The sequence below is a fragment of the Anopheles marshallii genome, chromosome 3, assembly GCF_943734725.1.
Source record: "Anopheles marshallii chromosome 3, idAnoMarsDA_429_01, whole genome shotgun sequence".
Lineage (NCBI taxonomy): Eukaryota > Metazoa > Arthropoda > Insecta > Diptera > Culicidae > Anopheles > Anopheles marshallii.
Window position 1 is genome coordinate 16,540,129 of NC_071327.1, and position 14,918 is coordinate 16,555,046.

At 50.6% G+C, this 14,918-nt stretch overlaps 1 protein-coding gene across 1 annotated transcript; it reads left to right on the forward strand.

Moving 5' to 3' along the window:
* The first annotated feature begins 12,779 nt into the window (after positions 1-12,779).
* On the forward strand, positions 12,780-14,222 carry LOC128713760 (transcription factor hamlet-like). The gene has a single exon (XM_053808627.1). It carries the CDS (start codon positions 12,780-12,782, stop codon positions 14,220-14,222), a length of 1,443 nt encoding a protein of 480 aa, XP_053664602.1.
* Positions 14,223-14,918: the final 696 nt, after the last annotated feature.

A 14,918-nucleotide genomic window follows, 5' to 3' on the forward strand; every position in this document is an offset into this window, starting at 1 on the left:
CCCGACAGCCCGTGTTGTTTTGTTTGGCTTTCCGGTCGGCGCACCGGTACGGTCAGCGCTAACGCTTCCTGGTTGCATTCGCTTTGTCAGATTCGCCATGTCAACCACATCCCAAAAACGGAAAAATGCTACACGCCGGAATACGGCGCAGAACCCGGCGGTGCTACTGAACTCATTTTTCCCGCCTCGTTAACGTCATCCGTTCACTCTCGCTTTCGATGGTGCCATGATGCAACACAGGCCACGGTGCGCATGATCTCACACGGATGGTAGTAGCAAGGTTGTGCGTACCCAAAACTGGATTGACAGCTATCGAACCGGGCCCGGTCCGTTGCCCCAAGAATGGAAAAGTTCCGCCCGGGTCCGACCGGCCCGGCCGAGCTGTCAATCATAAAAGTATGCCTCCGGTTCGGAGTTGCTGTTGTTGTCCGCAGTGTTTCTTTCATTCCCAGATGAGGTTTGTTTTTTTTTTGCCCATCTCGTTCCTTCCTGCTTTCCGACACACAGGGGAGGCTGCCCCTCTTTGCTTTCGATTGTTTCAAACGGTGTAGTAAACATGTTCGCTGTTACTGGAGCGCGGCTGGGAAGAGACACCCGGCCACTCCAATAATGGGTGGACACTTTGACGCGTGAGAATTGTCGGTTCAACCGCAGCGGGTCGCAAGCAAGCCCGATCGAAGTGAGGTGACCCGACGCGTTTTGACCACGGACTATGGAGCGGAGGTAGAATCTTGGCAGGATGCGATAGCGTGTCGTAACTTCTGGACATGTTTATGACTCGCTATGAGTGTTTCGTTTGATGAACAACCAATGTAAACATGGGGTTCTGGGTTGAAAAGCGTTATTAACGGTGGCATTCTGCGAGATACGGATATCGCTACAAAGGTTAAGACACGGATATCTTTTTTTTGTTTTGCATGTAAACTAGTTCCAAAGGCCCTTTCAATGTTGCTTAAAATACGACGTCCAAACGAAAAGATACATGTGTTTTGAGTAAGTAATAGATGTCCACAGAATTGCCCATCGGAGATCTTCAATCCTGCACGGAACTCTCCATGGTGCTATTGCTACTTCAAGTCAAGCTTCAATTCCACTCTCCAAACCGCACTTATCGCACGATTTCGATTCAAAAACCGTCTGAGCTTCCCTACGAAACCGGCAAGATGCGAAAGAGGCGATGCCAACAGGCATCATCAATCATAATTCGCCGTCAGCTGTTAACAAAACGTGCATTCTTCTAGCCCCTCCCGCCCCGTTCGAATGCGAGAGATGACATCCGCAAGTAGCCACAGGCTACTAGAAAGACCTCGTCCACCACCTCGCCGCGTGGTAAACTGTGTGCAAAAGTGTTACAATGTCGCCTAGCAACGCGCAAGAATAACACTCGCTTGCAATCATCATCAGCATCATCATCACTTCGATCGCATCGTAATCTGACGTAATCATGCACACAGCATCAACGATGAATGAATAATCATCGCAGAACCGGAGTCCCCCGAGCGCTTGTCAAGTTGGCGGCGGTGGCTTCTTCAGGTGTCACGAGTTCCACGAGTCATTTGCGTAATTAAATCATATCAACCAAACGAGTGCCGGTGCCCGGCGGGTACGATGCGGTAAATGTGTTTATTGTACCACACGGCGGCCAAAGTGCATTGGCGCGAGTGCAGATCTGGTCTATTGTTTCGATGGTGGCATGTTTCGGCATCAGCGATGTGAAACAGTGTCCAGAGTGACGCCCCCCTATCCCCGCATGGACATGCAAAATTGCAAAGGGAATGGGTTCACGCCAGCAAGTTCATTTTCGCACACTCCTGCTTAAAAAAAAACATCATCCCCAAACGGACCGGAGTCTTCACCATTAGAGCACTGTCATTGCCATCCGTTGTTTGTCGCCACTAAAAGCCACTCGGGGCGCATAATGTGTGCTGGGAGCTTTTCACAAACCATTGCTACCATTGCCTGGCGGTGGTGCCACAACCTGCCGGGCATTCAAGTGCAAGACGATCAGGTTGTGATGAGAATTGAATCAAATGGGTCTCGTCCCTCCCGAGTGCCGCTGCCGATGAGGATGATGATGATGGGTCATCAGGCAACCGTGGGCAAAGCGCTTTCTAGGTCAGTGTGATTATTGGGCATTAGACTAAAGAATTCTTGAGGTCCGATTTGTTTTTTTTTTTTGCCCGGTCACGATAGCTTCCCCCGCTATCGACATCGACACCCCTAATGGCACTGCTGGCCACTACCGAACCGCATGCGGGCGTTTGCACAACCTCCGGAGATCCCTGTACCTTGGCGGCTGGTTACTTCTTTGTAGCCGGGCACGATAGCGATCGCGAATGGATCGGCGTCCTGGCGTCGTCCAACACCACCATCAGCATCATCATCATCATCGGTCGGTTCGGACGCTCGGGAAGGAAACCCCTTCAAACGCAGGGTGGTTCCCTTTGCCCGGCCCGATGGATTAGAGCGTCAATCAATGGAACTTATGCGGTCTAATAATAAGGCTTATCGTGCGGGGCCTGATTTGCAGTTTCATCCCGTGAAAGTTGCCAACATCTCAGCCCCAGCCTGAAGGTGTCGGGTACCGCGGTGTCAGCGCACGGCACTTTGTGCCTGTGTTTGAGGCCAGTGTTTTATTGGCTGGCTGCCGACAACACCGCAATCAGGAGAAAAGGAGGCCGGCAATGGGGGCAATCCCGTAAGGATGGTGTCCATTTCCTACCACCGAGTCGGCAGTCCCGTCCCGTTCGGAAGCGTTCGCGAGACGCGTGTGTTGCTGTGGCAGACGATGATCCGATTGCGATCCGCTTTCAACACTTTCTCTCGTTCGGACGAGGCTGTCCCGTTCCCGTCAATCGGCTGTGGCCCGTGGTTCGCTGTGTGCATCGAACATAAAGACATAAAAATTGCACATGCAATAAAATTGAAATCTGTTTGCAAAACAGACGCACAGCCACCGGTCGTTTGCAGGTGATACAGATCACGATACGTCCTTTGCAATGCTCCAAAAACTGGCCTTTCCTTTTCCGAGTTGGTCCACATTGTTGCGAAATCATTGCGCTGTATGTCAAGCGAACTACCGCAGTACTTTTTTACTGTCTCTTCTTCAAGTTTTTCCCCCCAGCGAGACCCAAATGTAAATTCATCAGACTTACCCACACTCGCTTATTACCCAGCGCCCGGAGCCAATTTTCAACACGCACACACACCCGGCTAGGACACGTCGTTAAACACAATCGACAAAAGAAATGTAACCTACGAGCGTATTATATTTCCTATCACACCCAAGGGCACCCCTTGATGAGCGCTAAATAATATCGGCAAAACATCATTAACGTGACCTTATCGCCGGTTTGCCATCGGAAATAATTTATCCACCCAAAAGCCCACAGCCTCCGCTCCGTAACACCACGAAACGGCAAACGATGACATATTTAAATTCTTTTTAATTTTATCTGATTTTATGATGGTAGACATTTGTGTCTAATCGAGCGGCCGGCTACCAACCCGATTGGAACCTATCGGGTCTATCGTTGATCTACATCTGCAAATCTTCGCCCCGCTACACACATCTGGCTGGTGGGTCTTCGGTGAGCAAAAGAAAAAAAAAGGCTGCTCAGGCACATAATTAATTAGCTTTATGTAGATCGCGAAGCGCGCACCCAACCAATCGATCGCCTTCGGCCATGAAATTCGCCAACAGTTTCACTCGTATCGATACGCACCACGGTTTACACGCGGGCCGAAGGCCATCTCTTTTGCCTTTTTTTTTTTGCTTCAGTACCGGGTCGTATACTATCTGCTACCGATCGGCCCACCGATGAGTGAGTTGTGAAAAATGTGATCACAGTAATGGATTAAGCAAGGTTTCGCCGAATGCAAAAACCGCGCGCGCACACACACACAGCCGGGAATGACAAATCATTCATTGGCCCAAAATAATCCATTTCTGTTGCTCACGGGGCGCTGCGGCTTTGGGTAGGCACCAGCTTCCGGTTTGGCGCTGATGGCCGAATGAAGAGAACGGATGGACCGGTTTTTTATTTTCTGTCCACCGCGAAAGGACGCGTTTCGCGAAAGCAATCAATTAGCGTTTGTAATCATTAGAATGATTGCAGCCCACGGAGAACTAGAACGCACCCCGCACACGGCTTCGGCTTCGGTGATGAACGTCTAATCGATGAACCGGTCATTACGCGTTGCCTCCGATTATCGTACCGCGGCGTGCGTTCACCACACGCCGCATGCAGGAAGGGCGTCGTCGAACCCGGGCCACGCAACGGCGACGACGACAAAACCGCATCCATCCAGCGGACGGACGACTTCGCTGCAAAAAGGGCCATCGTGTGTGCTCTCTCGGCAGCCACTAAAGGCGGCATCATGCACAACTGCTCAAGGTGAAAGGCACAACGCGCAACAAAACACGCCCGGTGAACGAACGTAACCGATCAATATTCATGAAGCCTTCCATCCCATGATCACCTCGAAATTAATTGGTTCTTCTAGATCACGCGAGCTTACGAAAGGCTTAGCGGTTCGCACCGAATACTGTACGCCCGCTCTGGACGTCTGGATCTTTTCGGATACCTTCCCTAGGTAGAAGTACTTTAGTACAAACGCGAAAACACAAAAAAAACCGTCCTCGCGGCACTATCTAATGGCCCTCGGGTGGTGTTGAAATATGATATCCCCACCGTACCGCACACAAGCACATCCAAAAAAAAAAAAACGTTCTCCTAGCAGCGGTAATTCCATCCATCCCGCTGCTGGCTGGGTCGAGTTCTAAGCGGACTATCCCTCTTGTTTTTCGTTTTGGTCTCAAAACATACCCAAGATTCGTCACTTCAGCAGTGGAAGGGGTCACTTAGCGAGTGTGTGCGGCTAATCGAAACTGGGCTAATTCACTGCTGGCGTTCCGAATCCGATGTGCTGCTTAATACCAGTAGTCGCCCGGAGGCTAACAGCCCAATCACATCCTTGAAATGTGTTTCAATCGATCTATTTTTTTTGCTCTTCCTGTGCACGGCATGCACGGTATGCTGAATACAATGGATCACACTTGCTCAGGTGATACTGTGTCATTGGTTACTGGGGCAGGAATTTCGTCAAATCCTGCATTCTCTTCCAATGTTAACATTGATGGCGTGTTGATTTTCTTTAAATAGGTTAAGTCTCTCTATTTTTGTTGAGATTATCAACCTCTTTCAAGAAAATACACTACACGATATCACTCAATTTAGTATGGAATTCCTTAAGGACGGCTTAAAATACCTAAATTCCGCACACGGCGAAAGTGAAACAGCCTGTCAGCTCCATACGCCATCTTCAAGATCGCCACACATCGACACCAACCCACTAATCAGGGCAATTCCAAACCCGGCCGGCCTGTCAGCCTCTCTATGCGAGCCATTTTTACCAACGCCTGCTAGGTTCGAGTTCAACCAAACCGCGGCTACCGGTACCGCGACTATCGAACACCAATTCAGCTGTCACGAAAATAGATACCTTTCCAACGTACCATTTTTCCAACACTGCTTCCAATTACCCGGCACTCGGCTGCCCGCCCCGGAGCACCCGGGAAGCTGGGAAATGATTGTCATACAAGACGTATCAAGCACGGTTTATAGGCTGGTAACTGTCCACAACCATGGTACCACGAAGGCACCCGTGATAGCATCGCGGCCATCGAGATACATTGCCAGTGCTTTTAGCGTCGCGTTGGATGGGCTCTTCTGCTCGAAAGTTGTCAACAGGTTGACTGGTACTCGCCCGAGATGGGCCGCTGCGATTGGCATTGGGCGCTCGTTTTCAACCTGCCGCATATCGTCGTTCAACCTCCCAAGCGACAAGTACCAGAATTTAAATGAATTCGATCCAATTCTAGCGTGTCCTCCCGGTCGTCCAGATCCTCGGGATGCCACCGCTGTAAGACAGATAAGTTTTAATGTTAGCAATTGCATGGAAATTAATGATTTCATTAATGTAAAAAAAAGGTTTCTACCGTGTTTGGACCACATCCAGTAGACCATCTTCCTGCGAGGAATATTGGATCCATTGCTGTCGCGGGGCTGTATAGTGTAGTCGTGAATTTATAACGTCTCAATTAAGACCCCCGTGGTGTGTGTTGTGACTACACGGGGCCCTTTTTATTTTTGCACCGCACCATTTCACTATCGATTGGCCGTGATCTTCCGACAGGAGAAGTTGGAATCCAATCCAATTGCAAACTCTCCCCCCGCCCCCCCCCAGCCTAGATGAAGACGGATCGAGATCTGATAGGAAAGTGACGATGCGATCCGATGCACTTTTCTGCTCCAGTTTTTGTTTTTCTTCCCCCAAAGCCACTCCATTTCCTGTCATCTAAACGGCGCATTGATGGCTGGTAGAAAGTTTCTCCCTACAAAGGAAAAGGAAAATCGCTTGCTTTACAGCAGCGTAATGCGTAACGGAACGGTCACTCCGTGGGGCTAACTGCGTATCTTATTTCCGGCGCATCGAATCGGTTTATTTGATTTATTGTCGACGCCAACAACAACCGACCACGACGACTGCGATGGTGCAAGTTCATCACTACACCATCCACCACAAACATCAGTTTTACTGTTTGTTGTTAACATTTATAATTTGTTATAAAAAAATAACCTCGTTCATCCTCGTCACGGTGTGTTTGCGGTTCCCAGGATCCAGTTACCATCGCCGACTGCAGACGGACGGCTGTCCGCCTTTTACCACTAACGCCGTCAATCGATCACTGACCTGTTTCGGGATGATTTTGGTTTTCCACCCGGGGGGAAAAAAACGGCGTTGCGGGCATATTATGGAGGGGTATTTTCGAGGGTTTTTTTTTTTCCTTCTCTGCAGTCCAAAACCCAACCACCAGTGACATACGACGGTGCTGGCACTTGGGGTATCTGCATTCGGCAAACCAAGATCGCGGCAAAAGCAAAACGCGTCACCAAAGCACGGTAGCCCAAAAATGTATCAAATTCTCACCGGTACGGCATCGATCAACGACACGCCGACGGTGGACAACAAATCCATCACACAAAACGAATGTTCCCCCCACCGGTCCCGCGGTGTCCGTGTAGGCGCTTGGTACAGAAAAATCGTTTGATAGCCGACCGTAAATCCCGCTCCAACTCCAACATGCAGCATTAAAACGTCAACCCGTCGGGCATGAAGCTACCAGCAAAACAGCGGCCACTCGAACATATCTCGTCACGGGCCTCCAAAATGTAGCTCGGGCGATCATCTTCAAGGTCTCCGCTGTCGGATCGCCCCACAGCAGGGAAGCACTCCCGGTTTGTGCGATGGGTATATGTTTTTTGTGCCCCTTGAATTGATTGCTGCGTGATCCAAGAAATGCTTCTGTTTTAGTCGGCCTATTCTCCTATTCCGCTGTCGCCGCTCTCCACTGCTGTTCGTGGTTCATCATTCCCGCCAAACTGGACGACATCCAGTTTTCGGGGTCGTCGTTTCAATCGCAATGCGCTTCCACAGTGCCGCGGCTGCACTATTTTATGAAAACCACATGAAATGTCAATCTCAAAGCCGTTGCTCACTTCTTGGCTTACGGATCATACTGTGTGTGTGTGTGTGTGTGTGTGTGTTTTTTTTTTATCTTCTCAAACCGACTGCTTCAAACCTAGTCGTCGGTTTCTATCGCTCTACCATTTGCTGGTGATCATCCTCTAACAAGCCAATCCTGTTACTTGCTGTCAGTTTGCTTATTTTCCTTTCGCCCTCATGTCTTCCACCGAAATTCTTCCCCAAGTTTCCGCTTGCGTCCGCGCCGTGCCGTCGTCCCGCGACTGGAGACATGTAAATGAACACCACTGTGTCACACCGTGTGCCACTGCGGTATTTCAAGCAGTGGAAATGAAAGAAGCTGCCGGTAGCCCAAAGTGTAGGGCTATCCCCATCCAACAAGACCCATTTCATGTCAAACCCTCCGCTCCGGTCCGCTCCGTTCGTTCATCACCGCCGTCCACCACCAGCAGCGCACCCGGGGGTAGGACGAAATGGAACTTTCAATTTAATTTGATTGTAGAAATTAGATACACTTTTTAACCAGAAAATGTCCATCACTCAATCAAACGAAAGCAGAAGGAAGTCGGCGAAAGAAGGCATTTCCCTTTTTGCCATACAATCCTAGAGAAGGCTTCTTTATAAGGAGTCGCCAGACTCCACTCCTCGTTTGATGAACGATCACATCGGTTGAATACGATACGGCGTGGCTGGCTCACCACAAGACACCGGCGCGGTCAGTTGCAAACAAAGCGCAAAAGCGTCTTCAACCACCCCGGACACGATGTGCAGTACAATCCACTCGGTCCTGTGTTTGGGGTGTGGCGTGGATGTGCGCCGAGGCTAATGATGATGAAGATGATCGTACGTACCCGCCCAACCGATTGGCCCATATCAGGCACACTGGTGTGTCTACCATTTTTTTTTTGCTAAACAGGAGTGGAATTCCTACTACCTCCACCATGCTCCACATGCCATGCAAACCCCTCTGCTGCACGCTTTCGCTGGGGCGGTAATCGAATACTGTGTGCATGGGGAAGAATTTTTTCGGGTCCCAGAAACCATCACAAGCGGATGGATGGAAACCCCCGGCGAGATGGATTAGCTGAATGTTTTGAGAGTGCAGAAATATAAAGGTGAATAAATATATCAGCAAACGGGCACAAAAAAAAGCGGGGTACAAAGTATCATTTTTGCGGTTACCAATCATCCACCCGTAGACGAGGATTTAAAGGATGTTAAATGAGATGTTCGAGATTGGGTCTTTGTTCCCCCCATACCGATGGGTATGGATATCCATCAGACGGGCCCCATTGGAATCCGGTCAGAAATCCGATTAGGAGCTCAATCACATGGAATGACTCCTTTTTTTTTTTGGAATGGAATGGCCTCTACATGTTCGAGCGACACACAAATGGAAGGTTTTTGGGCGATGTTGCGGATCGGGTGATCAATCATTACTGGTTCTTACTGGATGTCGAGTATTGGTTGCCCGGAGCGGTGGATGTATGAATAGCTGGAAGCTTCGATTGAGATTAGACAGAATTTGGCGTTGGACCTGAGCATCCACTACGAGAACTGATGAAGGTGTAATGAATGAAGCGAATTCAAGAACTTGACACAGAGAGATTCTTCACATATTACTTAGCCCTTTTGTTGTGTCACAAGCACTATTCTTCACAGAAAGCCCGTCAAGATGAGCCTCCCCCTCCAGTATGAGCCGGGCTCTATATTTCTATCGAAACTTTCTGCACCTCACGAGACATCGAAGGTGCTGTTAGCTCTCATTTAAATCCCACAACCACAATGTGCCCGCAAACTGCACCGTAGGTAGATCATCCGCTGTCTGGATCAGTACCCGGCGCATGACTCGTAATGATTATTTATATTTATGCATAATAGAAATCGGTGTAGTCGATTTCACCCCTCGTGCTTCCCATCACACTCACTTCAAGCGGGAGAGCAAAAAAAAACCGACTCGATACCATTAGAATCAATGGTCGGATACCGGTGTTGCCGTCTTCTCATGACGCTGTTTGGACTTTGTCGTGGCGTTTGGTAACGAAAAAAAAACAAAATATCCCCCCGTAAACGAATGGCTCGTGCCCGCGATTAACTCCTCAGCGCCACCAATTTCTTCCATCCATCCCGCTGCCCCGCAAAAGGGGTTGGCAGTTCGCGCAGAACAAAGCACACGGTAATAGGTAGGAATTGCAGATATTTTATTTCCTTTTACCTCGCCACCCGCTCAAAGTGAGTGAGTTTGTTTTCTTTATTATGCATTTCATTTGTGCATTGTTTTCGATCAGCATACCCGCCATGTTTGGTGTGCCATGATGTTTTTTCCTGCCGTGGGTACTGTACGGTTGTGTGGCAGGACTGGGGATTACGGCACCAAACCACGGACGTTATTTATTATTTTCAAATCAAATTTATATCAAATTCTATACATTCGTTTGCCTGCCTCCAGCTGGATCTTGGCGTGCAACAGAAAAGAACATCAGCGCGACGGTTCCTCTGTTTTTAAGGCTATTAGGCAGCTCCTTCCCAACTCGTGGAACGTCGTCGGCGACTAACGAACCAAACGATTCCTAACCAGGTTGCACAATCACGAAAGGCGAACAAACCGAATGCAATGGGAATAGAGCAATTTGATGTTGTTTTTTCGACTAATTCGACCGATTCAACTGAACATTCAATATTGATCTGGAGCGAAAGATGTTTTCTAAAGATGTTGTTGTAACGTTGTTTTGTTGTTTTGATCTCTCTTGCTCTCCGGAAAATGTATTCAACGCTAAACTCCACCTAAATTTATGCGAAACAATCGCAAATGAGCGTTGGTGCCGTGACCAGGATTTTATGGCCAATTATAGTGATTTTCTGAAAAATTCGCAAAAAAAACAGTTGTAATCGCAGTTTTTTAAGAGGAATTTAACTCATACATTACTGCTAAGATGGATTATCACATCACAACATAATACAGAGATCGACGAGACAAAGATCGCCTTGATGCATCTTGATGCAGACAAATCAAACCTGCTCGTTGTGTATCACTCCTCGGCCCACAAACAATCCTTCCCTAATCCTTCAGCTGGCTGTGTAAATTGTATCTTTCTTATCCCATACACCGCTATCGCGCTGAATTGTACAGCATGAGCAAGTAAAGACCTAACATCGTAAAGACCCGCAACGATCACCAAACCGCTCCGATCGTACCAGTGCAACGAAACCCAAGAAGCCGTGAAGCAATTTGAACATCATTATCCACACAATCTTTCTGAATCGGTACAAATCATTTCACCCGTGCGCCTTCCATTGCCGAAGTCCCTCCCCTTCGATCGGCATTAGTCACCTGGTTTTGGGGTTGACTTCGGCAAACAAACAAAAAAATGTATAATACCATAGCCATAACACCCCCTAACAACCACAACGATAATGATCGCATATCACGATTCCCATTTTCGCATGACGGTTTCGGGCCTGTTCCGTTTTTCCATCCACCCGCACGCCCAGTCGCCTTTTCAATTTCCAATCCCGTCGGTACGGCTCGTGCGCGATTGACCACGACGATTCATCGACCTGTCTAACCTTCCCTCGTGGTTGGGGCTAAAATAGAAACATGCATTCATTCCGCGCGAGCTCGCAACAGGAAAAAGGAAAAAAACAGACAGCAGATCTCTACCCAAAACAAACATACCGGGCAGCGTGACGAATACCGGCCCGGACATGTACCCAGGAATGATCCAGCTTTTTACCTTACTCCTACATTTTGTCCCGATTGCTTGGGCGGAATTAACCTCTGATAAGGGTACGCAATCGCGGCAGCGTCCCGCAAGGGGCATGGCAGAAGAAGGTTGGAAAGAAAGTTCGTTGAAGCGGACCACGCTTGCCAAACACTCATCCTGCCGGTGGAATCTCGAACATCTCCGCCACTAAAACCCGCCACGAAGTGGTCGGCAAACACGACCGGCAACACGCGATCAAACGCCGTTTGAAACCGTTGTCCAATACGGAAGATGCTGCTGGCAAGGGAATGGGGGTTGGCAAGAAGACGTCAGGCAGAAAGTAGCCGTCAGGCAGCGAACGGCCACAGCAGCACCCACGTGCCATTTCGGGGTCGTGCGCCACACTTCAGACCGTTCAGCGCGCGGCCGCTGTCGAGGCGTACAAATAATGGGTTTTCATAAAAGGAAATCTGGAGCAGGGTCCAGAAGAAAATTCGCCATCACAGCGACATGATGCTGCACGGTGATGGAACGAGACGCGGTGTGGGTTGGGAAATGCATCCAGGATCCAAATGACCGTTGCACAAGGGTTCGTGCCCGTGGCTTTTGCGGTATCGGGACCATTTCAACACGGTTGCACCGGGTGTGTGTGTGTGCGTTTTTTTTCTTCTCGAAATCCTCTTTGTCTTTCGGTTGCCATTTCCGCTGTCCGCATCCGTACGTTGGCGAAGGTCCGGCCGGGTGGATGCATCGGGCTGCATCATCGTCATCATCACTACCATCCCTAATGGTTCGGTGGCTCTCCCCGGATGACGAAGAGCACTAGGGGCGGTCTTTTTGATTAACATTCCAAGTGGTCGCCAGTGACAGTCACCCGCGGATTCGCTCGGACACTCGGCACTAGACAATATCAAAAGATGATAGCAAGTCCAATATTTGCTCGGCGACAGTTGGCGACTCACCGTGCCCGGCAGCACGGCCGGACCTCGTTCGAACTGGGTCGCAATCCCGCGCTCGCGAAGGGCACACTTCATTTGCGCCACGGAGTGTGGTGGCCCACACCTACCAGACGCTTCTCGCCTTGTCCAATGCCAATTGTTTCGACTTCAATAGAAATCATTGTTATTGGTTGGGCACATCTTTTCAACCGAAAGCCATTGCCAAGATGCCCATTGCAATTGCTTCTTCTGTAAGGCAAACACTTCACCATTCGCGTGACGCTCTTCACCGGCAGTTGGCCAACGCACGGGAAATGAATGACTCAATTAAGATCCCGCGCCCCGAAGAAAGGCCCCGATAGATCGTTTCTGGCTGTTTTCACTACATTTTCCCCCTTTTTTCTCTCTCTTTGTTCTGCGCACTCTATTGTGCTCTCGTTTGCAGGTTTCACCGAAGTGTCGGGACGAGCGCTCTGCACCCCCCAACCACCCGGCGACCCCGTGCCACCATCTCTACTCAGCCCCCGGTGTCACAAAAGAGACAACAACGGCCGCAACCGTGATCTGCGCGAATGCAGTGAGGCGCAAGATGCGCGAGAAGGATCACTCACCGCGCAAGATGCTGCCCAGTCCAAAGCAAGGCGCGGTCTATCCGCTGCTCGGTCTCGGATCCACCCTGCCGGCGCCGTTCGATCTCTCGCTCGTCAACCGTTCGTCCTCCTCGAATCTGCTGCACCAGCAGCAGCAGCAGCACCAGAGCCTCGCCGAGCAACCGCTCGATCTGCGGGTGGAGCGCAAAAAGTCTTCCGGTGGCGGTGGCACATCAACCTCCACCTCCTCGGACGATGAAACGGATCCACCGAGGGCCAGCTCCACCGACAGCAAGCCCGGCAGCAATGTGATATTCTTTAACGATAACAACAACAACACGAACAATCTGAACAACAACCACAGCAAACCGTCCGATAGTGATAAGAGCCCGAGTCCTACCAACCACAACAACAACAACAACAGCTCGAAGTACACCAACAACAACCACATCAACATTAAGGATGAGTTCCGAATATCGAGCCTCGCGAACCACAGCCCCGGCGCACTGTTCACCGGACCGCCGGGACTCAACCCGCTCATGCTGGAAGCGATCGCAAAGGCGGGTCTACCGCTACCGTACCGCGGGTCGTTCCTGCCGCCCCGTTCATCCGCCTCGTACGATCTGCAGCGGTTAAAGGAGCGTGAAGCACTCGCCGTCAGCCTGTCGCAGCTACGTCAAACTGCCTCGAACAGTGCTGGTGCTGGCAACGTCCTGAACAACAACAACGCCAACATCATCAACCACAACCTGCCGGCCGGTGCCGGCGGTACAGCGGGCTCACACGGCAAGAACAAGGACCGATACGCGTGCAAGTTCTGCGGCAAAGTGTTCCCCCGGTCGGCTAACCTAACGCGCCACCTGCGCACTCACACGGGCGAACAACCGTACAAGTGCCGGTACTGCGAGCGATCCTTCAGCATCTCGAGCAACCTGCAGCGACACGTGCGCAACATCCACAACAAGGAGCGCCCGTTCAAGTGTGCGCTGTGCGAGCGATGCTTCGGCCAGCAGACGAACCTTGACCGGCATCTGAAGAAGCACGAAGCGGACGCGGCCGGGCTGGGCCTGGGGTTGGACGAGCGACTGCGGGCGGCCCGACGGAACAGCCGAGGCATACCGGAGGACTCCTACTTCGAGGAGATCCGTTCCTTCATGGGGAAGGTGACGCAGTTACCGATCCCGCTTCGATTGCAGCAGCACCAGCAGCAGCAACAGCAATCACCCACCTCTCAGACGAACACCGCGAGAGCAAGCCCGTTCGGAAGGCGGCAGGCCCGGCAGCAGGATGGACAGAACGATACACACTCGTCCCGCAGCTCGACACCCTCGGACGAGGAACCCGTCTCGCCGGCGGCTAGCATCGGTAGCGCCCCGGAACAGGACATCAAGATGGAGACGAACAACAACGAGGACGGTGACGAACCGTTGCAGGTCACCTGACCGGACGCAGTACGGTGTGTTCCCGCGGATCTAGGGTGTACCTGCTGATCAACGATCACGATCACGAGATGGTTCCTTCGACAGTATTTGCCTGTTGCAATCGCACATCCGGCTGAGTGTACGCGGTCCAGCCCTACGTTTACTACTACACTAAACCCGCAAGGTACAATCGATCCTAAATCGTAGCTTAAGTATGTATCCGCGCACTCATCCGTCCACTGCTCGGTAGCATTCGCGGGTGCAACAACCCCGGATGCCGAAGAGTTCGCCTACTGCGGTTTAGCAAATAAGTGCCTTGTACTACGGAGACGGACAAACTGCGCGCAAGGAGACTCGCAAACTGAGAGATTCAGATTACCATTACCCGCGACCAGCACCTACCCAAGCGCTGTCGAACTTATAGTATTGAATGCGAAGAGGTTAGCAATAATGGGGCGCCCCCAAGACACTCACGCACACTGCCAGCAGGAGCCAGGTGTGCACCGTTTGGGGTGGGCCAAAAACCTCGTGGCAACTAGTTGCAAGGAGTTGCAAGGGCTCTACGTGACGGAACGGTGATAAAAATACTCTGCTCGTTAGTACGTTTAAAAACGACTTGCCATACCGATCTTGTTTGCTCCTGGAAATCGATTAGAGTATCTTTGTTTGTGTGTGGTTTTGATATTTTATCTCGTTTAATTATTACATTTACCATTT